This window comes from Garra rufa, chromosome 21, assembly GCF_049309525.1.
Source record: "Garra rufa chromosome 21, GarRuf1.0, whole genome shotgun sequence".
Classification (NCBI taxonomy): Eukaryota; Metazoa; Chordata; class Actinopteri; order Cypriniformes; family Cyprinidae; genus Garra; species Garra rufa.
This window is the reverse complement of record NC_133381.1, coordinates 8,688,180-8,716,147: the sequence shown is the minus strand read 5'-3', so window position 1 is coordinate 8,716,147 and position 27,968 is coordinate 8,688,180. Positions and strand designations below refer to the sequence as shown.

General features: G+C 35.5%; 1 protein-coding gene across 1 annotated transcript in view; it reads left to right on the top strand.

Annotated features, from left to right (window-relative positions):
• kiaa0586 (KIAA0586 ortholog) overlaps positions 1-27,968 on the top strand; it is a 115,125-nt gene that overhangs the window by 36,672 nt on the left and 50,485 nt on the right. Inside the window, exons 10-12 of the mRNA XM_073827552.1 lie at positions 18,691-18,874; positions 20,304-20,414; positions 23,319-23,542. Of these exons, the coding sequence (XP_073683653.1) occupies positions 18,691-18,874; positions 20,304-20,414; positions 23,319-23,542 (519 nt within the window). The remainder of the gene's footprint in view (positions 1-18,690; positions 18,875-20,303; positions 20,415-23,318; positions 23,543-27,968) is intronic.

Here is a 27,968-nt window from a genome sequence, read left to right as displayed (position 1 = left end):
TCTTGGCTTGGTTGTGAGAATCGTCATTTATTTCTTTGCTTTTAGAACAGCTTTTCATTTTTAGCATCATCACTAAGACTTTTTAGTGATTTCCAATGGATGAAATAAAATTTGACATCATATTTGGCTTGGAAATGCATCATATTATGAAAGCACACTATTAAATATATAGATCACAAATGGACATTTTTACAGCAATGCTATAGAAGAACCATTTTTTGGTTCCAAAAGAAAATTTCAGTGAACAGATCTTTAATAGAACAATTTTAAGAATCTGAAGAACCCTTTTCCACTTAAAAGAACTATTGTGCATTGGAAATGTTCTTAAATGTTGAAGGTTCTTCATGCGACCATCGACGCCAATAAAGAACCTTCATTTTTAAAGTAAAATGTTGTTTTTGCTTGTAAATGCATCATATTATGGAAGTACACTCTTAAAAATAAAGGCTCCAAAGGGGTGTTTTTGCAATGATGCCATAGAAGGACCATTTTTGATTCCCCAAAGAACCTTTCAGTGAACATTTCTCAAAAGAACCATTTTAAAGAACATTTAAAAAATCTAAAGAACCTTTTCCACATTTGAAAGGTTCCATGGATGTTCAATAAATCAATGCCAACAAAGTACCTTTATTTTTAAGAGTGTACAAAAGAAGAAACATTCTTTTGGTTCCCCAAAGAAACCCTTCAGCAAACCTCTTTTCAATGGAAAGGTTCTACGGATGTCAAAGGCTTTTCATGGAACTATCAATGGCAATAAACAATCTTTATTTTCAAGTGTAAATTGTTGACTTTAACAGCAAATGCTCCAAAGGCCAACTTTTAAATCTGGTTACCTGCGCTGACCATGGGAGACACAGTGAGTCTAATGTTTTGCAGCCTGTTTGCTAATGGCAGCCGCCAGTCCTGGCACAGATGTTGAGCCGTAGAAGAGAGCAGTGCCGCCCAAACTCCCTGTTCCTTCACGGTGATTAATGAAATCCCAGCTCACCGAGCTCCTCTCTCAGCCTCCACGGACCGCTTCGGTCTCTCAGGTCCCCGCTGTATTTCCTTCACGCTGTCAGATTTATACCAGGGTGTAGTGCATATTTATGAAGTGCACTCTCCATTTGCACTCGCGGCTTGTTTTTCTTACATTTACTGTCTATGGCTCTGGATATTAATCATACGTCACTCACTCCCTCTGCTGCAGCTGTCGCTGCCCTTATGGACGCACACCAGCCGCATAATTGAACGAAACGCTCCAGTTCTGTAGGAAGTAGGTCTTAGGAGCCAACTCGTACTTGTGGTGAATGTTAACATTTCATTTGTTTCTTTTAAAGAACCTTACATTTCCTGCTGTATGCTAATGTGTTTGTTTAATATGCATATCAGCTGTCCATTTTAGATTCCACCCTTACTAAAGGCGTTCTACTGAAACCAATCGCCTTGTTATACTGATGTACTCAATGCACATCCAGCTGCATCTCAATTTGTATGCTAGCCAGACTAAGTACAAGATGTGGATTAGTAACCCAAATTAAGGTACATTGTAAAATCTAAAATAGTATACTATCTAGGTGTCTACATCCACAGTTGCGTGAGTAATAATGAATTTTAAGTTCCCTTTAGCTAGATGCTATTGCTTGCATGCAAACTCAAACAGTATGTTGATAAACTGAGACTAACTTTTCTGCTGTATTTCATGCCCCTACTGACATATAGACTTCATATTAAAGAATTGGTTCACTCCTGAATTAAAATTTCCTGATAATTTACTCACCCCCATGTCATCCAAGATGTTTGTCTTTCTTTCTTTAGTCGAAAAGAAATGAAGGTTTTTGAGAAAAACATTCCAGGATTTTTGTTCATATAGTGGACTTCAATGGGAGCCAGTGGGTTGAAGGTCCAAAATTGCAGTTTCAGTGACGCTTCAAAGGGCTCTACACAATCCCAGCCGAGGAATAAGGGATTTATGTAGCAAAACGATTTTCTAAAAGAAATTAAAATTTAGATACTTTTTACCACAAATGCCTGTCTTGCACTAGCTCTGTGATGTGGGTCTACAACTTAACGCATTATGTAATCACATTTGAAGGTTTTCATCTGTGTACTTTGGTTCAAAAAGGTAGGGTAGGGTGAAAAATCTCATTTGTGAGCATTTGTGGTTAAAAAGGATTGTGTAGAGCCCTTTGAAGCTGCATTAGAACTGCAATTTGGACCTTCAACCCACTGATTACCATTGAAGTCCACTACATGAAGGAAAATCCTGGAATGTTTTCCTCAAAAACCTTAATTTCTTTTTGACTGAGTAAAGAAAGACATAAACTAAAGACATTACAATTTTAATTCTGGAGTGAACCGACTTTCTGCTTCAGAAAACTAAAGATATTTTAAAGAACATTGTGGTTGAAACATTGACTTTCATTGAAAACAATTCAAAATATCTTATTTTGTATTGTACGGAATAAAGAAAGTCATACTGGTTTGGAACAACATGAGGGTAAGTAAATGATGCCAGAAATCATTTCCTGTTACTGTTCTCATGAAATCTATTTCTTCCCACATAATTTAAACACAAAACATAGTGTTCCCAAAAACAAACATTCTGCCACAATTTCTTCATGTTGTTCAAAACCTGTATGACTTACTGTCTTCTGTGGAACACAATATATTTTTTTGTGTTTAGTAAAATAAAAGTCAGTCGAGTCCAGTGTTATTTCTTCAAAATATTATCTTTTGTGTTCCAAGTCATAGAGTCATTGTTCATTATTATGTCAACAGCTCCTTTAGTGTCCATTCATTTGGTATGAATGTGTGTAATAAACAGGATCGTGTACAGTTAGTCATAACTGCAAAATAAACCCCTTTAGGATGGTACAAGACCAGCATTCTGTACATTAACCCATTACATATAGGGTCAAAATGATGTTCAGTTAAGCTTCTCCTACCGTTTTTCTCCCAGTTCGAATTTGGCATTTTTAACACGACTATCATGGTAACAAAAACCATAATGAGATTCCTCGTTGTCATTCCTCCTGTCTGCTGCAAGCATTTGCTCCAAATTTCATCTGACATAGTGAAGACTGCATGTGATGTAACATCATATTTTCATGAGAGCTGCGCTCTTTTTGACGCTGTGCGTCTGACTGCCGTGGGTGCCGTTGTTGCTGCTGCCGGGAGACGTTTCGGTCTGTTGCCCTTTCCGTCAATGGGGCAGGCCGTGGGGGGAGGAGCCCCTTAACGTGTCATTCCGATGTGACGAGCAGAGATGACACGGGCAGAAAATAACCTTCCGTTTCAGCCCCAACCGAACCCCCTTGAACGTCTGATGGAACCAGCCAATCGCAGCTGGCTCTGTTGCTAGGTAATAGCTCTGCCGCCCCCGTGCCTAAGTATGTTAATATGAGGCGATTGCATACCCCGAGACGAGACGAGAGATCTTACGGATGTGGGTGTGTTGGGGGATTGTCTACAGTGAGGAAGAGCGGCCGAGATGATGAGGAAAAAAATGCAAAGGCCATCAGGCAGAATTATAGGGGATAGCCAGTGATGAAAATGAATCATTGTGGGCAGGTTCAGTTGGTTAGTTTGGTTTCCTCAGCAGGTGGTGGTTGTACAAAAACAACCTGTTTTCCATTTAGAGAAACAGGTCACATTAAAAAGAACGTTTGTCTCATAAGATGCTGTCACATTTGCAGAATTTAGTTTGGGGTCAAAAGGTTCTGGAAAAAAAAAGTTTTTATTCAGCAAGGATGCCTTAAATTGGTTAAAAGTGACAATAAGACCAGAAAACCAGCCATAAGTAGCACGGATATATTTGTAGCTATAGCCAACAATACAGTGTATGGATCAAAATAGTCAATCTTTCTTTTATGCCAAAAATCATTAGAATATTAAGTAAAGATCATGTCCCATGAAGATATTTTGTAAATTTCCTAAAGAAAATATTTCAAAACTTAATTTCTGGTTAGTAATATGCATTGCTAAGAAGTTCATTTGGACAGCTTTAAAGGCGATTTTCTCAATATTTAGATTTTTTTTGCCCCCTCAGATTCCAGATTTTCAAATAGTTGTATCTCAGGCCAATATTGTCCTATCCTAACATACCTAACATAACATACATTAATGGAAAGCTTATTTATTTGCTTTATTATTAAAATTGACCCTCATGAATGATTTTGTTGTCCAGAGTCACAAATATTAAGCACTAACTACTGTTTTCAACATTAATACTAAGAAATGTTTTTTGATCAGCAGTTTTTTAGCATTAAATCTTTTCGAAATTTTGGGTAGAAAAGGCTGTTGTCTATTGTCAGTAGAGTAGTGATGCTCAATGCACAGCTTATAAACCTCACAGCTTTTTACTGGACAGTGTGGCGAATTCATGTGACCAAATTTAACCTGATGCAAAATCTTTCACCTTTGGTCGAAACTCACATTTGCGAAAATTTCAATTCCAATTTTAACTGTGAAAATTTTCCAAACAACGCTAACTGTCCGCAACTTTACTCTCTCTCTTGTGTTGTAAATATTTTAATAGTTTTGTCTTTTAAAATATTGTAAAATGTAATTTATTCCTGTGATGGCAAAGCAAAATTTTCAGCATCATTACTCCAGTCTTCAGTTTTACACGATCCTTCGGAAATCATTTTGATATGCTAATTTGCTGCTTAAGAAAGATTTGTTATTGGTATCAATGTTGAAAATGCTTAACATTTTTGAGTTAACTATGATATTTCTGAGGATTCTTCGATGAATGGAGATTTAAAAATAACAGCGTTTATTTTATTTAATTGCATCATTAATTACTCACTCTCATGTTGTTCCAAACCCGTAATACCTTCATTCATCTTCAGAACACAAATAAAGGTATTTTTAATAATATTCGAGAGCTTTCTGAGCCTGCATAGACAGCAAGGGTACTACCACGTTCAAGGCCCAAAAAGGTAGTAAGGACATTGTTAAAATAGTCCACGTGACATCTGTGGTTCAACTGTAATTTTATGAAGCTACAAGAATTCTTTTTGTTCACAAAGAAAACAAAAATTACGACTTATTTTAATCATTTCATTGCTTTTGTGTCAATCGATTTGCAGGATCCGGTGTCCCAACGTAGTGTTGTGGTACTCTTGTGAATGGCGGCAGAAACTGACACTAAAGAGAAGAAATTGTTGAATAAAGTCGTTATTTTTGTTTTCTTTGCGCACAAAAAGTATTCTCATAGCTTCATAAAATTATCGCTGTCCTTACTACCTTTCTGGGCCTTGAACTTTGTAGTTGTGTTGCTTGCTATGCAGGGTCAGAAAGCTCTCGGATTTCATCTAAAATATCTTAATTTGTGTTTCAAAGATGAATGAAGGTCTTACTGGTTTGGAACAACGTGAGGGTGAGTAATTAATGACACAATTTTCATTTTTGAATGCACACAATATAATATAATAATCTTACTGACCTCAAACTTTTAAATAGTGGTATACACGCTGCTTAATATGCAAATTTTATGCATGGAATTCCCAAATGAATTGGATTAAAAATCCACCACTTGGCTGGAATTAATCATGCAGTGTAGTTAGGCCATGTGACAACAGTGTTGCATACTTCTGTCTGTCATTGTGTACTGAGTACTGTTTCAGCATTAAGATAAATTCAGTATGTTGCCTTTTCATTTCATATACTGCATACACAGTATGATAGTATTCTATTCCTCTTCCTAATATCATTTGTTATTCTTTTGATTTTATTCACTTTGTTATGTGACTTTTCCAACAATATCATGCAGTTCCTCAGGAGCTCTTTTAGTTTGCACACTTGCACGTGTTCCATGCCGGTGGTCATACATCAGCCCCGCTGTTGAGATGCAGTGGTGTGGCAGCAGCAGGCCAGCAGGCAGTGACGGACGGCTTGTCAGAGTGACAGCCACCAGAACAAACACAACACACACACACACACACACACACACACACACACACACACACACACACACACACACACACACACACACACACACACACACACACACACGTGTGTATGCGCCTGCATTAATATGCATGAACCCTGCACACATGCCCCTGGTTGTTATTTGGGAAAAAAGACCTTTACATTAATCAAAAAATGCATGAGCTTTGTATTAAGTGAGATAAATATTAATGAGGAAGCGTGGTTTGGGATGGGCGGATGTAGTTTAATAACAAGCGTATGTGTGCCGGTGTTCGCTGAGAAGGATGCTGGGAAGGCCGGCAGGGTGCGGGCCAGTGAGCGGAATACTAATGCGGCTGCATACCTTTGTTCCGTTCCAGCCCTCACGTTTTCTCTGGAGTCATTCACATGCAGCCAAGCGCACTGGAAAGAGCGGGAGAGGAGATTGTCGGTGGTGGACGCACTAGAATCACATTCTCATCCCTTCATAGGGATTCGCTATCACATGCACAGGTGTTTTTGCAGTACCTTTTGTGGTGCCAATGGTACTGTAATCATTCTGGTTTTTTTAGTGCATTTCAAGGCATTTTGGTGGACGATCGGTATTTTTTTTTTTTTTTTAATAGTGGTTGACTCTTATGCAATGCAAGAGCTTTACCACATTTTATTGTGCTAATATGACTTTGCATGAACATGTTGTATGTTCACACATATGACCTTGGGCAACAAAACCAGTTATAAGGGTCAATTTTGTTTTTAAATTTGAGATTTATACATCATCTGAAAGCTGCACTGCAAAAAATGCTATTCTTACTTTTTCAAGCCAAAATATCTAAAAAAAAAAAAAATCTTAAATCAAGAAGGATTTTCTAGACAAGTTAAATTTATTGTCTTGTTTTCAGAAAAAAACAAGTCAAAATTAAGTGTTTTTGCTTGAAACAATTAAAATAATCTGCCAGTGGGGTAAGAAAAATAATCTTGTTTTCTGTTTGAAATAAGATTTTTTTTTTCTTTTTTTTTTACCCCATTGGCAGATTATTTTGCTTGTTCTAAGCAAAATCTCTCTTAATTTTGACTTTTTTTTTTTTTTTTTTACTCATCTAAAAAGCTCATTGATTTAAGAATTTTTAGAAATTTTGAAATTTATGGTAGGACGTTTCCAAAATATCTTCATGAAACATGATATTTACTTAATATCCTAATAATTTTAGGCATAAAATAAAAATGTATAATTTTGACCCATACAGTGTATTGTTGGCTATTGCTGCAAATACATCCGTGCTACTTAAGACTGGTTTTGTGTCCAGGGTCACAAATGATGTTTGCGTTCACTAGACTTGCGTATGTGTTCTCCCTCCTCTCCCCGCTGTAGCCAAACCTTTTCCAGGGGGAGTTTCACCACATTAGTGGACTCCAGTCTAAATGTCACCCACTACTGAAAAACAACTCCTCCCTGAACCAGCAAGGAGCCCCTGCACTGACCTTGATCCTCTAGAAATGTCACGGTATCCACCCCGCCTTGACATTACACTGGAGAGAAGGGACTATATTTGCACATGAAGACTCTTGCCATTAAATATCCCACACAACCATGTGTTGAACTTTCTGTTTGTTTGGCTTTGAATGGCCCTTATGTTACTTTCACTCTCTGTTATTTGTCTTTGTATTACACACTGCTGGTTACAATCACTTTACCTCAGTGTGTAGACTCCCTGTGTTTGGTCTGCATAGTTTACTGCTAGCAAGTGACTCTTTGCATAGCTGTTGCCAATAAAGAGTCATTTGTATGAGTCATTCTATACAACAAGGTTTCCTTATGTCAGCTGCACACAGTTGATAACATTAGAGGCTGGCACTGGCGTGTTGACAGTTGGACACCTGCAAAGCTAACGATAGCGTTGTCTTTTTGTTTCTTTATATATCATCTTTCAAGTGTCATACAATGGATCACCTTTATGCTCCAAAGCCGAGGTTACCTAGATGGTACTGTTTTAAATTTACACTTCAATTTAAAATACTTTTATTAAGGTGTGGGCGATATGACCAAAACCTTATGTCACGATATGAGCCTTTTATAGTCTTTTTATAATCCACAAGAGAAAATAATAGTTGAATTTATAAAAAATGATCCCGTTCAAGTTTACATCCACTTGATTCTTAATACTGCGTTGTTACCTGAATGATCTGTTGTTGTTGTTGTTGTTTTTTGTTTGTTTGTTTTTGTGATAGTTGTTCATGAGTTCCTTGTTTGTCCTGAACAGTTAAACTGCCTGCTGTTCCTCAGAAAGTCCTTCAGGTGCCACAGATCTATTGGTTTCTCAGCATTTTTGTGTGTTTGAACCCTTTCCAGCAATGACTATGTGATTTTGAGATCCATCTTTTCACACTGAGGACAACTCATATGCAACTATTACAGAAGGTTCAAACACTCACTGACACACTGCATTAAGAGCCAGAGGCGTAAACTTTTCACCGAATTAAGATGTTTACATTTTTCTTATTTTGCCCAAATATTTATATATTTTTCATTTAGTACAGCCTTCAGAAGCTACAGAAGATACTTACATGTTCCCCAGAGAACTAAATAAGTTAAATTTACCCTAATCTTCAAATTTCTTAAGTTTTCTCTTAATGCATTGTTTTTCCTTCTAAAGCATCGGTTAGCGTTTGAACCTTGTAATAGTTGCATATGTGTCCCTCAGTTGTCCTCTGTTTGAAAAGATAGATCTCAAAAGCATACAGTCATCGTTGGAAAGGTGTATGTAAACTTTTGCCTTGAACTGTAAATAAGAAATGCTACATACATGGTGTAAAGTGATCAAATGTATCACTGCATATTCTTCACTGTGTAAATTAAATATATATTTCTTCTTATTAATGTTACCAGTGATTTAGAAGCAGTGAGAGATTGTTTGATTAACATGAATAACAGACAGACAGAAATATTAGACTGCTGTCACTTTAAGAGCTCCCCTGATCCAATATACTGTTGCACATGCATTTCTCTTTCGCTGCTGATTGCGTTTTAGCGTCTTAAATTATTAAACCACAAAGCTTAAAAATGCTTACGTTTTTGTGACCACGTACCACAGCAACGTCATACAAGAGCTGTAACCGCAATAGAGACGTTAGTCTAAAATCTCTACCGATTGACAAATTTCTCCCAGTATATTGCCCACCCCTACTTTTATTTAAAAACATTATTATTTAAATGTTTAAAAATTACATTATTAATTAATCAAAAGTGTTAGTAAAGATTTTTAGATTTTTTTTTAAATTCTATTTCAAATGTTCTTTTGAACATTCTATTAATCAAAAATGGTCTGTTTCCACAACAGCAAAAAATCCAGCATTGATAATAAATGTTACTTGAGCAGCAGATGAGCACATTAGAATGATTTCTGAAGGATCATGTGACCTTGAAGACGCTAAAAATTCTGATTTGTGTCACAGGAATAAATGACATTTTAAAATGTATTAAACTAAGTTATTTTAATTTGAAATAATATTTTACAGTATTACGGTTTTACTGTGTTTCATATCAAATAAATCCAGCCTTGGTGAGCATAAGAGACTTTCAAAAACATAAAAGCTGACTGACCCCAACCTTTTCAACAGTAGTATTGATTATATTTTGGATGGACCATGTTTCGTAATTCCTTTTTCTTTGGAACATCCGTGTGCTTCTGCCTAGGTTTTTGGCCTTGGTCTTTATACAACAGCACAAGTTTGGTTTTGGACCCGAGTTAAAATGTCTGTTCTGGAAGAACATGAAAAACGTGAGTTATGTGCGCGCAGTGTGACAGAAACCTTGAGGGATTGTAAGAGGAGTAATTCAGAGGAGAGTTTCATCATTCTGGTGTTGGATTCAGCAGTGTCCTCCTCTCTGTTTCTCTCCTTCAGGCCCAACTGTGTTCTGTCCTGTAAAATTGCTTTTAAATTACATTTCTAGGTTTCTCCCAAGATTTCTTACACTATCTCTGGAGGAGACGCAATAAATATCCATTCGGAATATCCAATTTCATATCCTCCTGCTCTGTGGACACTGAAAGTGAGCTGGACACAATTCAGGTCTTTAACTCTCACTTTTCCCCACTATAGACAAAACCATTTTATAGCAAATTATTCCCGTTTTATAAAGATTAGGGCTGTCAGGTTAAGATTTTTTTTTTTTGCAGTTAATCATATAGAAAAAAAAATGTGATAAAAATGACAGACCATGCCCACCTAGAATTATCTATTGCGGTTTTCCCACAACACAAATTTGAATTGATTGACAGTCCTAATAAAGATGCATCTGTAATTATCTGATAGGATTCTCCTGCAGCATTTCTATTTGGAGCACATTTACACTTCTGAAAACATAATCATCTGAAAAGCGGATATGATGAAGAGTGCTAAGGGAAGCAGGGCACCCTGTACAAATCATGATAAATGGGTACGGACGATCGGCGCTCACCCATGCTGTGCTGCCAGAGCTGCACGGTGCAGCCTCGGGCATCAGGTGGCCGGATTTATATAGCGAGGGCCGAGGCCACATCTGTTGCGGCTGGTCTGGCGGAGAGAGGCGGCGATGCTCGGGTCTGTGTGTGCGAGATGACATTTAGATGAGCGGGGGTTTACCCAGCAGCTGTGCAGACGCTGGTTGGCATGATGGATGATGGGTCTTGTTGCCTAATGTACAGCACAGAAAAATAGTCGTACGCTGTTGCTAGAATGCTTGTGTGGAGTTTTGTAGGAAGCAGTGGCTCCGTTCTAAATCAAGAAACATCTGTAGTTTGTCTTGTGTGTTTGTTTCTATGACATAAAATACACAAGCTTAGTTTTGATGCATACCGATTGTGTAGTATGCAGTGTATAAAGTATATAAAACAGTGTTTAAAGCAATATTATGCATTGTTTTTGTCACATGACATTTATTCCACGTGAGTCTGGATGTGTGTTTAAAAATGTCTTTAAACAGTCAAATGATAAATCAAAATTTAGGTTGATATGAGTTGAAATTGCTTCAGTTCATTTATCACATTGGAAATAGTGGTCCATTTGAGTACATTACAATATTACAATCTTTTGACATTCATACAAATATTCTATGCAGTACACAGTATATAGTACATACTGCAAAAAGTATGAATAGTATGGTAGTGTGCATTCCACACCTATATAGTTTAGAAGAGGAAGACTATACTACTATTTTTGCAGTCTGCATAGTCCCGTGCATGTAGATAGTCTTGGATATAGTCTTCCTCTTCTAAACTATATGCATTTGGATGCATACTACTTATACTATTTTTGCAGTATGTGTAGTGCTTTGTCAATATGTGTAGTCTTGGATATTGTCTTCCTTTTCTAGATTATATGATTCTGGTTATATATTTTTGTTTATTTTGCTAAAGTTGTGTTTAGTTGTCCATTTTGTTAAATACCGATCATGTCTGTCATTGAAACAGTATGCAGTCACCTTTATAAATATAGTCAGCAGTCAGAAACCCCACTGGTTTTTTGTTACCCCGGTCTCCCTCGCTCTGCGTGAGGTGCACCACGCCGCAGTGAATAACCCACCTGCCCCTGACATTTCACTCTTCCTCTCACGAATAATATCTCTTCACCAGCTCACACGTTTGAAGCTCTTGTGGCTTCCTCCCACCACATTACTGCAGCCCACTGTTGCTTTTCCTGAGGAATTGAGGTGAGAACAGTGGGAAATCTCGCCCTTCCTCCACCCTCCGCTTTCCCATCTCCTTTCACCTATTCAGAAAGAGGTTTCTCCCCTTTCGTTCCTGCTCCAGATCTGCTGTGACAGACAAATGAAGCTCGACACGGAGGAAAACATCTTCTTTTTCCCTCTTTGTTCTATTTTTGGTGCGCAGCTTTGCAGCTTTTGGATAATGAATCGTTCTTTCTGTAGTCCTCAGAAAGAGTGATTCTCCAAGCTTGAGGTTTGGCATCTCGTCGAGTTAAACCTCAGGTGATGTCTAGATCTAGATGATAAACCGAAAATGTGGCACACAGTGATAAAACACTCTTTTTCTCTTGCAGCTGACAGAAAGTCGATATTCAAGTTGGGAAATACTCGGAATGTCTAACTATTACGCCCGACGATCTGACAGGTGTCACCTATTGATTATGTTTTCATATTGGCACGCAAACAACCCTCCAAATGACTGTGACAGAGGGAAAAAAAATCCATATTCCGTCTGGCAGCGCATCAAAGGGACATCCGTGCTCATTTTTAGAACGATTCCTATCAACGTACACACAAACACGAGTGCTCATTAAACGCCACGCTCTGAAATATCTTCTCTCTCCGTCGAAGGAGACATTAGCATCGCGTGACCTCTAGCAGGGCGTTCTCCTTCCTTGCCTTTCCGTATCTACACCCTAATCAATTTGAGCGAGATCAAAAAGCCCGACATCTCCCTCTTCAAATGGATTAGCTCCTTTTGTGGCATCTTAAGGCTGATTGAGGGAAGCGTGCTGTGTGGAATACATCAGGACAACTGCCGCCCCATGCAGCAGTGCTCTCGCCTTCATGTTTATTTATTGCAAAGCCCCTAAAAGGCAAAAAAAAGCACCTGTTTCCTTCCCTGGCTTCCTGTCAGCAAATGAAACCTGGGGACAGAAAGGCTGCTCTGATGAGACGGATGTCTAATGCATCTGCCTGTTGTGCGTCTGTTGCCAAGCAATGGATCAAACACAACAGTGTCTCGGGTTAACACAGGCATTCCAACATCAGACGGTTAACCTTGAGAGATTTCGGATGTTTCGTCTGTATCATATCCGTCACTTAAGGCCAATTTATGAGACCTGTGATGTTTGGAAACATCGCCTGTCAGTAATTCAAGATGAGCAAGATGTTCTTATCCATAGCTGAAATCAAGTTTTATTGGGTTGTACAATTCATAGATTGCTATAGGCTGACCTGGTTTGGTTGTTTCACATCTGGTTTGTCTAGCCATGCTGCACTTTTCTCCACTAATCTGCATCTGTTCTGTATTATTTTGTTCTGCTTATATTCTTTTACATATTTTTTTCTCCCAATTTTTTTTTTTTGTTTATATTCATTTCTTAAATTTTGTAATTAATGTTTTTGTAATTAAAATAAAATTTAATGTTAAATTATTTTAAATTTGCTTTTATGTTAAGCGTTTTGAGCATTTTGACTTATTGTCCTTTTCTGCTTATGGGCAATATGGGGGGACAAAAAATAAAAACAAATTATTATAATTTTTTTTTTTTTTGACAAGTTTCCATTTTTCTGAATTCCGTTTTTTCTGTTTTGATTTTCTAGACTGTTTTAATGGTTTAATGTTTTTAGCATGTCTAATTAATTGAAATCATGGAATTTTAAAATTACACAGTTTAACAGCAATTTATTAAACGTTTAACAAAAATTACATTTGAAATCTGTTTGAAATATTGAAGTACGTTTTACATATGAATTTCTTTTTTTTCCCCTCGAAATCTTTTTTTTTTTTCTGTGTACCATTAATTTTCTGGATTCCATTTTCATTAAATGTTTATAATCAAAAGCGTCTCTAATTAATTAGTTTTTAAAAATTAATTTATTATTATTATTTTATTATTTTTCTTTTTTCTTTCAGAAACAATGTGTTGTGTATTTACATTTTTCTGGTAAATACATTCTGTTAAATAATTTTTCTGGTAAATATTTGTTAAAAAATTATGTTTTAATAAATGCATTTATTAGTAGTAGTAGTACTATAATTACATTGAGTAATATATTTCTGTCACAATTTCTTCAAGTTAAACTGAACTTGTTTTTTTAATTTTTTGACGGGTCAAAAGTAGCAGTAAAATGCTCATGAAGTGATTCTAAGACAGGGTTCATACTTAAATTTGACTTTTTGAAATTTAAGGCCTGGAAAACCTTTAAAAATAGCAATATTCCTGAAGAGGTACTTTAAAAGTGCTTAAATTATTAAAAGACAATATATCTATCAAATTAGTGTTTCACTTTGAATTCTACATCGCTTGTAGCGATTTTAAAAAGCACATAGTGGTGGGTGAAACTATGCTTTCCGCAACTACGAATCAGTTAAACCATTGCAACGCAAAATAATTTTGAAGCCCTCCAATCGGATTCTGTATAGTAGATCATTTGTTTTAGATCTGGACTTCAAATCGCAAATCATTTAATTTAGATCTGAACAGGTTCGTCAACCATTTCGCAGATTGAATGAATAAAAATAAAATGATACGTTGTGGGTTCGCAATTTATTTGTTTCAGATCAGGAGCAATTTGGTGAATTTTTTTTTTCTGATTTTTTTTCTTAAACAGTAGAAAACGTCAAACTATTAAGGCAGTACAGTTATAAAAACAAAACAAAGAAAAAAGAAATAAAGGATAGACATACAAATCCCATAAGAAAATTAACCATGGTTTTACTGTATTAAAAGTGTATATTTTATATTATATTTTAAGAGTATATTTTTATTTATCTATTTCTCATTTTTTAGAATTTGAAATAGAAGATATTGTTTAATAAGTGAGATCTCTGATTGAAGTCCCTGAAAAAATAAAAAAGCAGTGTTTGAAAAGTCCTTGAATTAGAATTTTTGTTCATGTACTCACATACTCATATATTGAGTCATCAGATGTTGAAAACACAGTGAGCGCCATGCATGCTTCAGTATGTGTGTAGTAAACAAAACCGCATATTTGCGCCATTCATTTACACAGAGATGCGCAAAACATGCATGATGCAGCTTAATGTTCACAGACACTAGTCCATATTGCATTTTGAAGTGTACTGACCTACTTTTGATTTATTCATCCAAAATTAGGCAAATTCCATGACATTCTGCGTTAAACAGTTAATTCCATTTCTATGACTGGATTCCACGATTCCATCTGCATTTTCCACATCGGGGAAATCATAGGGCCCTATTCGCCGCTACAAATTCTAGGTGTCATGGATATTTTCCATTGCATTTCTATGTGGTTGCTAGGCTATTATGGGTTGTTGCTTGGTTCACAAGTGCCTGTAATACTCTAGTCACTAGATGTGACTCTGGTTCCTCATTCAGTACATGTTTACACATTTGAGTTAGGCATTCTGTTTAAAGATATAGTGCTCCCTAAAAACCAATGTACAGTATACAATTGTAATTGCTGTGTAAATGCATTCATGCCACCTCTGAGCAGCATTAAATAGTCTGTGCAAATACACCTAAATGCCACTTCAGAAGCAATTCTGTGCCATGTTTGCAGTGTAAATTTTGCATTATGTTTGGATCACTCTCCAAAACAAGCAACATTCATATTATTTTTAAATCTATGAATAAAGGAAATTATTCTGTTTGATTGCATCGCATATTCCTGTTTATATTGTGCAGGGCAAGACTGAAAGTATCCTGCACAGTTTCCTCTAACACTCTCAGTGCCTGCGATGCATAATTGCCCGAGATACTTCTGCCTTCTGTTCTTTGTGCGCAGGCAGAATGAATGACTCTCTGTGTGTGAAGTGGAGTAAATAGATACGTTTCTGTGCACGTCGGAGTGTTGATGAGAGATGTTTGTTAACCCTTTTCGTGCCACAGAGTCTCACAAATGTCGGATGAGAAGACAGGCGTTGGATGACACTCTGCGCACCATGTGCCTGGCTCTTGAGACGGGACGCTGTCTGTCTTTCGGCTCTGACCTTTGTTTTGAATGCAGCTCGGGGAGCAGTTTCTGTCCCTCCCTCTCTATCTCTTTGTCTCTCTGTATCTCATTTCATTTTCTTCCTTATTCCAGTTTCCTTCTCGTCCGTTTTTGTTTTTCACGCTTTGTGTTTCCTGTCTCTTCCTTGTTTGAATTTCCTTCTCCCCTTTTTTGTTGTGCCACCAGCTTTGCTCTCTAAATAAAGTAATCAAGCTCAGCACTTTATTTTCCTCGCTGTACATTCTCACATGACAGCTTTGCTTTCTCTCTGTGGCTTTAAAAAGAACATGGTTCTTTTAAAAAAGCCTGGCCAGGGAGGTAAGAGCCAACCTGTGGGAAAAAGCAATCAGAGAAACACGAAACCCATATTAACCCACAGGACGACATTTAGCTCTCAGGCCAACACTGGTCCTGCCTCTCAAGATGAGAGAAATTTCATGGGCTGAATCTCATGAATTGTCAAGGACATGTCCAGGTGAAAAAATTTAACAAATTATATTTTAGGACAATTAAGACTTCTGCATTGTGGCATTATTTCTTTCTACAATTTAAGCATATATTCCCCCTGAATTCTCATTGGGAAAAATCTAAAATAAATAACTAAATGTTTTATTTATATTTCAAATAAAACCTAAATATAAACAAATAATAAAAAAATATCTAAAAAGCTATATTATTATAATCATTATTCAGAGCAAAATTCTGCTCCTCATATTAAATACCTTCTTATTGGCTAGAATTGTGTCATGTTACACAACATTTTTGGCATTCACTGTTGTTGTAAGGAAAATTTGTGAGAGTATGTCTTAAAAATAATGTCACAATCCCAAAAATCTTGATGGTCATAAATACAGCCATATTTTGTTTGTGCAAAAGTTAGTTTTATGTATTTTCCTTTCATTCTAAGGTGAAATATGATTTGAGCAGCCTTATAAGATTTGCAAACCTGCAGCAGCTCATTAAGTGAACAGATTTTAACATCCTGTTTAAATAACCTCTTTTGCTCCCAGCATGTCAAGGAAAGTAGGTGCGATCTGCCTAAAAAGTGTCTTTTGTATCGTTTTAAATTGGTTCGCATGATCTTGGCAAACTGAGCCCGTCTCAGGGTGATTAATTGCCGCAACATTAGACAAGCACTGCAGTGTTGGAGAAACGGCCTTCACAGTAACGTTAGATGAGCTGGCAACCCAAGCCTATGAAAACAGTCCAGACTAAAAGCCCTTGGCTGGAACCCGATAAACCCCTTCAGCTGAGGACCCTCAGGCCCCTTCATTACAGCACACTGACATGCCAGTATAAATACATATTTCAGCTTCAATCTGAGCTGAGTTGGGTTTTGCGCCTGATACTGCTCTTGTGAAATGTGGTGTGAACACTGAGCTGTTCAGACAGCAGGGAGTGCGCACAGAGGGCAGATTAACCGTCGTCCTCCAGCAGCGTTTCAGGGTGCGTGCTCATCCTCCTCGGATGAATAAGGTGAACATCACTGGTAGACGACCTCAGCATCCTTTAGCTGAACTCCATACGGTAATGCGCGATGTAGCTTAAGTACACTCAATACTAAAGCGATAGGTTGACTAATGTGGATTTTTTGAGATAATTACCATAGCCTGATGTACATATTGTACCTTGTGTCATTTCCCACATTTTGATATTTCAGAATTTTTAAATATTTAGTGAATATTCCAAATGTGTTTAAACTTTTTGTGTAAACACACTAGGGCTGTCACTAACGATTATTTTGGCAATCGAGTAATCTGTCGATTATTCTGACAGTTGAGTAATCGGATAATTATAATTATATTTAGCCCTTAGAATACATATATAATAGCAATAAAGCAATAATTAGTTCAGATAAAGTATCTAAAGCAAGTAATCATATGGTTTTATTTAACAAAACTGTTATAATACATGATGTATTATAAACATAGAACTTTTACGCATTATAACAAATGCCTGCAGAGGACGCCAGCGGCCTGACGACACTTTACTGCTTGATCTAACCCTTGTTTAATATTGACTAAACAACATTTAATTCAAATGTCCACTTAATCTTTAATATTTGGCCATTTCTTTATGACCAAAATGCTACAGCTACTGTAATTTCTTAAATATGTGGACATCAAATTGTATCAAATGTTCAGCTTTTATTTTGAAATCACGATTAACAGTTAGCATATTGTGAAAGGTATTGATGTATTCTCCCATGTTTGTGTTCGTTTATAAATAATTTACCTTACAAATCTGCTGAAATGGCACACACTGTGTTCCCAAATGAACGTTTTAGTAAACCCAAACTCACAACAATGAGAGATGGAGTTTGAGACGCTTTACACATGTAAATGATAACAGTTTGTGTGGATTCTTGTCCACGGAAATCGCCACTTCTGGTATTTTGGATTTTTTTTAAAGCGAGCACTCGAATTGAAACGAGGAATTGTGACTGCTCTAAAACACAAAATTTAGTTCTCAGCCAATTTTATATAATTTTATTGTAATATCAGCTTGAACATAGGCGACTTTTGAAACAAGTAAAATGAAACATGGATTGAAAAAAAAAATAGTTGCATTGATAAATCTGACTTTTTTCATGTTTAGGTACTATTTTTGGGTCCCCAGTGTATATACATGTCTTTTCTTTCCCAGCTGTTTACCTTCAGAGACATAACCGACACTTGTGTGTTTTTAACATAAACTGTGTATTTGACAGTTTAAGCGCAATAAGACATGAAAGAGAACTCTTAGTTTAGTACTAAGTTTAAATTTCAGCACGATAGACATACTAATCTAAACCAAACCGAAGTATCTGTGGTACGAGTTGTATAGGCACAGCCCTATTCTAGAAAAGAGGGCGGGGAACAGCAGCTCATTTGCATTAAAAGAGGCACGCACGAAACTGCGTGTTTCTGCTTGCACTCAAAATAGCTTTTTTAATAACACCACAGAGCAATATGCCTCATTCATGAAACACATGTGAAATAAATGTGTTTATTTATTATTGAATAAGAACAATTATATAAATAATTAACATACATTTGATTTTCATCCCAAATGATACTGAATTTGGCTTTATGTATATATACCTGATATATGAAAATTTTGATCTTTTGCTGTCTTTATTGTTTCAGGAAAAGCCAGACGTCAACTAGAAGTATACAATTAGAAGAACCAGCTTCCATAAAGCCACCGAACGAACAGGAGAACCAGGCAGAACGTACATGTATGGCGCCTTCCAGCTCGGCTATGCAAAGAGCTAATGAGATGCTGCAGGATCTGGGGCGGCTTAAAAATGAGATGAGGGGTCTATTGCAGGTGAGAGCCTCAGAAATCAATGTTAACTTCACACTTTCACACTCTGATAGTCCTGCTCTGGGTTTAGTTACTGGAATAGATCTCTGCAGTGGCATTCACCAAACCAATTAAAACTTGAATTGCTGTTTTCTACTAATTTGTCGATATTCTCAAGCAGATTGATGGCTAAAAAGTGTCTTTGCACATCTAAATTTTGTAACATCTGTCTGTCTGTCTCTGTCTCTGTCTGTCTGTGTTATGTCAGTCCATCGATGCAGAAAACGCAGACAGTAGTTTTGTTTACTATAAACATACCGAAGCACTCTTGATGCTCACGGTGTTTTCAGCCTCTGCTGCATAAATATAGGACTACATAAACACATAAACTATCTCTAGAACTGCATTGAGAGTCACTTCATGTGCATGTTACCTTTTTTTGAGAAAAACTATCATCATATCATACACAAACTGAAACTCCACAGAAATGCGTCAAAATAAAAGTTTGGTTTAACTTGAAGAAATTGTGACAGAAATATATTAATTTAATATAATGATATTACTACTACTGTTAAAATAATTTTTGAAACATTATTTTTAAGGATTTACCAGTAGTCACTTTTTTGTCTCTGAATTCCACTGATGGCTGTGAAAAATATAGACTGTCTACTGGTATTACTGGTACTACTGGTTTATATTTATATATACACGATCATACCCGTCCTGTCCAACTCCTGGCATTGATCAGCAGGTTTCTGGTCATTTAAAGTGGCCCAATGACATTCGAAGTGTTGAGCTCCGGATGGAGTTAATCTAATTGGAGAAGGACCACTGATGAAATCAAGCCGAGACACGGAACCGAGACATTCGTGTCTCATTGACCAGACACCAATTTTTCCAATTGTTTCTTCCCTTTGCCTCCCACACTAATAAATTACAGCGCCTCTTCGTTCTTACCAAATGTGGCACTGCCTGTTTCCATCCATTACTGTCACCCTCGCTCTCATTGAGTTTCCAGGCACGTCTTTTGCGACTGAAAAATTCCATCAGCCCAGAATAATGTAACATACAGCAAATGACACATTAGCATATAATTGAGGATGCAGGATTTGAATGCTCTTTGGCCGCTGTCAGAGAAGCGTTGTCTGTCTCTCTCCCTCTCTCTCTGTCTCTCTCTCTCTCTCTCTCTCTCTCTCACGAACTGAGACAGCCAAGTCACTAGTCTTGCCGTCTGGCCTGTTTTAATGGAATGTCACTCACATTGCACACTGTGCCTGCCTGCAGTATCCAATAATTTTTGGGCCATTTTCCAAATACGAAAATGTTGTACAGGTACTACAATATTTCCTCTGGGACATGCAGTTACTCACTGACCAGTGTGCTTTGCGTATATGTGAAGTCCAGACTTTATTTTGTAGTTTGCAACTCAGTATCTCGGTCCTTGTCCTTCCAGACTGCTGATGCGTTTCCTGTGCAGAATGCCAAGTCGACCCAGAACAGCAGGAGCAGCCATCTCGCCCCCTCCGCCACGGCCCCGCCTCCTTCCACAACCCCCATCTCCATGGTAGGTTCCCATGGCAACCCCATCCTCTGCAGTTCCAGGTTTACGAGCCTTCTCCTCTGTGCGGTTTCTATCCACAACAACAGAATGACACAATTGTACCTTTTGTATCCTGCAATTTCAGCCCCGCTGTTATTCAGAGACCGCTCCGATAAATCAGTGTTATCACTCGTTTACACCTGGGCTTCAGAATAAATGTGCGCCACCCCTCCCAATTGCAGCCGCAGCAAATTTCGGGATTCGTTTTGTTAGGATTGTTTCTTTTTTTTTTTTTGTCAGAGTGAATAATTATATCCAATGATTTTAGTTTCAGTTTTTATGTGTTCCAAATGTCTATCTGTCTGTCTGTCTGTCTTATATCCGTCCATCGATGCAGAAAACGCAGGCAGTAGTTTAATTTACTACAAACATACCGAAGCACTCTTGACGCTTGCTGTGTTTTCAGCCTCTGCCGCCTAAATATACAAGTACATAAACACATAAACAGTCTCTAGATCTGCAATGAGAGTCGCTTCATGAACACTTTACCATTTCTGTTGAGAAAAACTATCGTCATATCATACACAAACAGATACAGCGTCAAAATAAAAGTTTGGTTTAACTTGAAGAAATTGTGACAGAAATATACTACTAATTTATTGTAATGAAAGTACTACTGCTAAAATTATTTTTTTTAGGGATTTACCAGAAAAATGTAAATACACAAATGTAAACGCAATATTTCTGAGAAAAAAAAGAGAAAAAAATAAAATATTTTATTTACATTTTTTTTAATAAAATCTATTAATTAGACATGCTTTTGAATATTAAAATTTAATGGAAACTATTAAAATGGAATCTAGAATATTAATGTAAAACAGAATTTGGTAAAAAAATAAAACTGAATTTGAGAAAAAAAGTCAAATGGATTTCATAGGGCCTTAAAAATGTTAATGGCTGTTATAAATAATAAATGGCTGTTAAATTGTATAAGTTTCATGATTTTCATTACACTTTTCATTAATAGTTGTTTAATTTAACCATTAAAAGTCTAAAAAAGTAAAAAATAAAAATAAAAATAACAAAAAAACAGAAAAAACGCAATTCAGAAAAATAAAAAACAGAATTTGGAAAAAAGTTAAATGGAGTTTGTAAGAAATAAAATTATTTCATAGGGCCCTAATGTTAATTTTGAAACATTCACATTTCATGATATTCAAATTATGTGGATTTGATGGTAAGGTAATGATTATTTATATCTAGCAAATATTCAGAGAAGTGATTGATGCCTATGAGTGTTTGTCATGTCGATGTTTTTAGTTCTAATATTCCAACCAACAGCAAGCCAGTTTTTGACAGACATGATAACATGCATTAGAGAAAAAAATCTAGGTTGGATTTTTGGGTAATTATACGTGCTGGAGACATTCTAAATGCTATTTTGTAATCATTATACTTGTTTCATGGCCTGAAGTAGATTTCGTGGCTTAAATAAATTACATGTTACTCAGAAGTTGACATGTTTGGCTTGTCAGAGTAGCTATCACAAATTCATTGATTTTTGAAAATCATGCAAAATGTTACCAGGAAAGGAGTGGTTTAAATGCACAAAGGTGTTTTTATTGTCTCTTATAACAAAATGCATACTCAAAATACAATATAACACTACATACTTGAATGTGTCTATATGCCAATCTATATGATAGATAGATAGATAGATAGATAGATAGATAGATAGATAGATAGATAGATAGATAGATAGATAGATAGACCACACTACAAAAAAAAAACACTCCTACAATTGGCAGATGATCTCGTAAACATCTTTCGGATGTGCCCCCATGCCCTCTTTCGCTTAATAACACTCAATATATCATAAGAACAGAAAGTACTGTTGTAAGAAAATCTATCGAAGCGCCTGATTAATAGTATTGTAGCGCCTCCAATGTGGTTGAATGTTTGACAGGAGCACAGGGTTGAGGTTAGAGAGTCCCTCGTCAAGGCGAGCCTGCCAGAGCAGCATCTGCCGGCCCATGTAATGGATTTATGGAGCTCTCCGACAGATTTATATTCAGTAGAGGATGAGAGGGAGAGACAGCCAAGGACCCTCAGCTGCCCACTTTCGTGCTTGCCGAGAAGGAACGTGACACGTATACTACAGGGAAAGATGCAGCAGTTCGGGCGAGATTTACACGCGGCTGGTGCAGCAGTCACCTGTATTTGCTCTTGAACTCTTACTCTTTCTAATTTTTTAAAGGAATGAACACTTTTAGTCAGGAGGTGTGCTTTAATTTAATCAAAAGTGACAGTAAAGATGCTACAGAAAATGGGAAGTGTTTCTTGAGTGACAAATCAGCACATTAGAATGATTTCTGAAGGATCATGAGACACTGAAGACTGGAGTAATGATGCTGAAAATTCAGCTTTGGATTACAGGAATAAACTACATTTTAAAATATACTTAAAAAGAAAACAGTTTTTTTGAATTGTAATAATATTTCACTTTTTACTGCATTTTAAATCAAATAAATGCTGTATTGAAACTTCTTTGTCAAAAATGTTTATGATTAATATTTATTCTGTTATACTAATAATATATATCACCAGTCAGCTATTTAATAAGAATAAAATCTGTTTTCCAGTGAAACAGATGAAAATGTTGGCAAAGCAAATAAAAATCTCACCTACTGGCCTGTCAGCAAAAATATTCCTGATTGTTAAGCCCTGAAAACGCTTCCCGAACGCCTTCGGAAAAAAACAACAACAGCGCTCACCCTAATGGCTCATAGCAGCATTCCATTAAACATATTTATCATATTTATTCTCTGGAGCGGCTCCCTCGCTAAGACCGTTTGTTTTTCCCCCTCAAAATATACACAGTCATTTAAATGCATCCAATATCTTTCAATCTTTCCTCCTCTCTCGCAGCCCCCAGAGCCGGTTGATGCGATTGCCGTCAGGGCTGTTCCTTTAAGCAGACCTAGCATTCTGAAGAGCATCCAGCCGCCCACATCCATGTTTGCGGATGCAGGACTGGTCCTGAGGCAGGTCAGGCAGAGCAAGAAGGTTCTGGAAGAAAACCTGGAAGCCATTTTGAGAGCCACAGATGGAGAAGTGCTTCACACACAGTTAGAGGCACTGTCGAGAAACAGGTATGTCCTTGTACAAAAAAGTAGAAAAGTATTAAAGGAGAAGTTTACTTCCAGAACAAAAATTTACAGATCATTTACTTACCCCCTTGTAATCCAAGATGTTCATGTCTTTCTTTCTTCAGTCGATAAGAAATTATGTTTTTTGAGAAAAACATTTCAGGATTTCTTTCCATGTAGTGGACTTCTATGGTGCCCCTGAGTTTGAACTTACAAAATGCAGTTTAAAGGCATTTTGCGTGCCTTTAAACTGCATTTTGAAAATAAATACCTGTATATTAAAAATAAATGAAACCACTTATCATAAAGAAACAAGACGTAGAACTGAAACAACATATAGAACATATAGGCTAATGCATTCTTTATAACAACTTAATTAATCTTTATTAGGTCTACTAAAGTGACTCAGTCAAGAGCAGTGAGTGATTTTCTGTCTTTTGTTGCTTGATTAACATCAATGCCACAGACAATAGGAACTAAATATTGTTGTTGTCCCTTTAAAACCGAACGCACGGATGTAGTGGACTGATACACGTCTGATAGTCTCCCAATTGTTTTCGTTCACCTAAGATGTAACCGAGTGTGTTTACGTGAATACTCATCAAAACTGACAATTTTTGGAGTATTTCTCCGTTCATGAGACGCGAAAGAGTAACTTGTGTGCTGTGTGAGAGGCGCTCAGAAAACCGGACCAAATTAAGTTCTCTTTTGCATCGTCAAATGTATCCATATGTCTGCTCTTCAGTCACAGATATTGAGATTTTTTTAATGTTTTATGAGGCATGCAGCAAGTATATGCCAGCATATGTCCCACAGGATAGATCAATAGGCTATGATACAGTTCATATTTACGCATCTAACCTCCTTACAGCACAGCAGATTCGTTCTGAATGAATCTCGTCTTAAATTGTCCCTCCCTAACATTTTCATCTCATTTTTATTCGTTGACGAAAATGTCAATAGATTTTAGTCATAGTTTTTGTCATTCAAAATGAGTTTTTGTTTTGTTATTGTCTCGTTTTTGTCAGTGAAAAAAATGTCTTTGACGGAAATTATGATTATGACACAAATTATTCGTCAAAAAAATATCTAGCAAAACGATTGGTCATTTTCTAAACAAATTGACAATTGATATACTTTTTAACCTCAAAGGCTCGTCTGTCTTCAAAATCGTCCTACATCGCTGCAGAAGTACCGACCCAGGGTAAACATGCAAAGAAGATCAAATGTCCTTTACAAAACAAGGTAAAACAGCAACGGTTTTGAAGTTAGAGAAGAAAGTGAGATGGGAGTTTTTCGACCTACCCTAACTGCCTTCACGCAGAGCTAGACAAAATGAGCATGTGAGGTTAAAAAGTATATAAAATAATTTTTTTTTTTGGAAAATGACATCATTTCACTAGATAAGACTGGGCTGGGATCGTTTAGAGCCCTTGAAGCTGCGTTTAAACTACATTTTTGAAGTTCAAACTCGCGGGCACCATTGAAGTCCATTATATGGAGAGAAATCCTGAAATGTATTCCTCAAAAAACATAATTTCTTTACGACTGAAGAAAGAAAGACATGAACATCTTGGATGACAAGGGGGTGAGTAAATCTGTAAATTTATGTTCTGGAAGGTAATACAATGGTTATCGGTCATTTTCCGTTTCATTTAAATACCATAGTGTAAGAATACAGTGATCCCCGAAAAAATGGTACCGCCACAGTTCTTTTTTTTTTTGTAAAGGGTAGTCTTTTATTCTTTTATTTTCAATTTCTCATGAGTATCAGTGTTGACATCGGGGAAAAATCCACCATGAGAAATTTTCTAGTCGTAAAGTGTAGCGCTGTAGCAAATTTCCCCGTGCCTCTGAGAGCGCTGCTGGTTAACTTCTGCATGTTTTCATGCTTCTGAAAGTTTGGCCATGCTGAGGCGGTGAACCGGTATGCGATTTTGATTGACAGCTGCCCTCAGAGCACACTCCAGGCAGGAAAAGGCTAAGCCAAACGGAACCATCACTGTGATTGGCATCTGTCAGTGGAGGCCTCTACCCAGATGCTGCCAAAGCGACGCTCCATCTCAATATATTCACCCCGTAACATCACCTCTGAGAGCAGGGCACGCTTCCACCTGAGGTTAACAGCTCTGGCATCACATTAAACCCGACACGGAATATTATATTAACGCTCTTTTAACAAAAAGTCAAGCACGTTTGTCTGCCTCGTGGGGTTTTAATCAAATTTGGCTGCTCGCTATTCTACAAAGATTATCACAGGTATAGCTTTCATAACCTGTATTAGTCTTTAGGCAATTAGTTCACAATTCATATATTCAAATCTCTTCGTCGCCCATTTTTCTTCTTTGTTTTTAATGTTTGAGTGATGAGGAGTGTGTGAATTGTTGTCAATCAGTCCTAGTCATAATACAATTAATGGAATAGTGCAACTGAAAATATATATATTTTTGAAGAATATTTATGCAGCTTTTTTGCAACTGTTTATGGTGAAAAAAGCTTCAAAAAGGCCCCCATAATGTATGTTTTTTTTCCTCTTATTTTAACTATATTTGTTTTTGAATATATATTTGCGATGTAATATTAACAATAGTTATTATTAGTTGATTATAATGATAATAATAATGTTTAATAAATATAATTATAATAATGATGATTGTTATTGTTGTTGTTTTTGACATAATATTAAGACATAAAGACATAAGGAAATAAACCAATAATTATAATATTGATTTCAAAACAAAGCATTCAAAAACCTAATTTAAACCTAAGAAAAATTTTATATTATATTATATTATATTATATTATATTATATTATATTATATTATATTATGTTATATTATATTATGTTATATTATATTATATTATGTTATATTATATTATATTATATTATATTATGACAATAATAATAACAGAAATAAGTGTTGTTATTTATGGTGATGACAATAATAATAATGATAATTATAATAATTTTAAGTCAAATATCAGCCATTTTTAGATGTCTAATTTGCTAATAATAATAATTAATAATAATAGTAATAATCATTATAATAATAAATTCAATTTTTGGATGTCTAATTTGCTCATAAAAATAATAACACATTTGATTTGTAAAACAATTCTGAAATACAATAAATAATAATTGAAAATTGTAAAAATAATAATAATAGCAAATTTGATTTGTTACAAAAAATTCTAAAATACAGTACAACCATAATAATAATTATAATACTTATTATTATTATTATTATTATTATTATTTAATTTCAGTCATTTTTGGATGTCTAATTTGCTAATAACAAATATAATAATAATCATAATAATAAATTAAATTTGTTGATGTCTTATTTGCTCTTACTAATAACAAATTTGGTCAAATTTGGTAAATAAAACTAAAGAAATTACTAAAATAATAATAATAATTTGATTTGTAAAAAAACTCTGAGATCAATAATAATAATAATAATATTGTTGTTATTATTATTATTTACTGCTTAATTTCAGACATTTTGGATGTATTTTGCTACTGCTCCTGGTAATAATAATAATAATATCAATAATAATTTTAAATTAAATTTCAGCCATTTTTGGGTGTCTAATTTGCTCATAATAATAACAAATTTGATTTTTAAAACAATTCTGAAATACAATTAAAATATATAAAGAAGTTACTAAAAATAATAACAAAAACAAATTTGATTTGTTAAACAATTCTGAAATGCAATTAAAATAATTTAAGACATTACTAAAAAATAATAATAAAAACAAATTTGATTTCTAAAACTATTCTGAAATACAATTAAAATAATTGAAGAAATTACTAAAAATAATAATAAAAACAGATTTAATTTGTAAAATTTTTTTTGAAATACAATAATAATAATCGAAAATAATCACAATTATTATTATTATTATTAATAGTAATAATTATTATTATTATGTATTTATTAGTGTAATTTCTGGCATTTTGGATGCACAATTTGCTGCTGCTCCTGGTAATAGTAATAAATAATAATAATAATAATAATTATTATTATTATTATTATTATTATTCAGATTATTCAGAGTAATTCTTTATCATGCTTTCATTTTGGTCATTTTTGGATGTCTAATTTCCTAATAACATTAACACATTTGATTTGTAAAAAAATCTGAAATACAATAATAGTTAAATAATAGTTATTGCCCATTATATTATCAATATTGGTCAGTAATGCCTTAAATATCGGCTGATGATTGGACAGATTCTGTCTAACACATATCTCTTGATAGTTTTTATATATTTTTTTTTATATCTGTGTGTGTATATATTTATAATTAATGAAGGGAAAAATCACTAAAAGCATGCTATTTTTTCCCATTTCTACTTCTGGAGTTACACAAAACAAAATGCCCTATTTTGAGTTTTGATCTGTTTTGAACACAAAGTTTA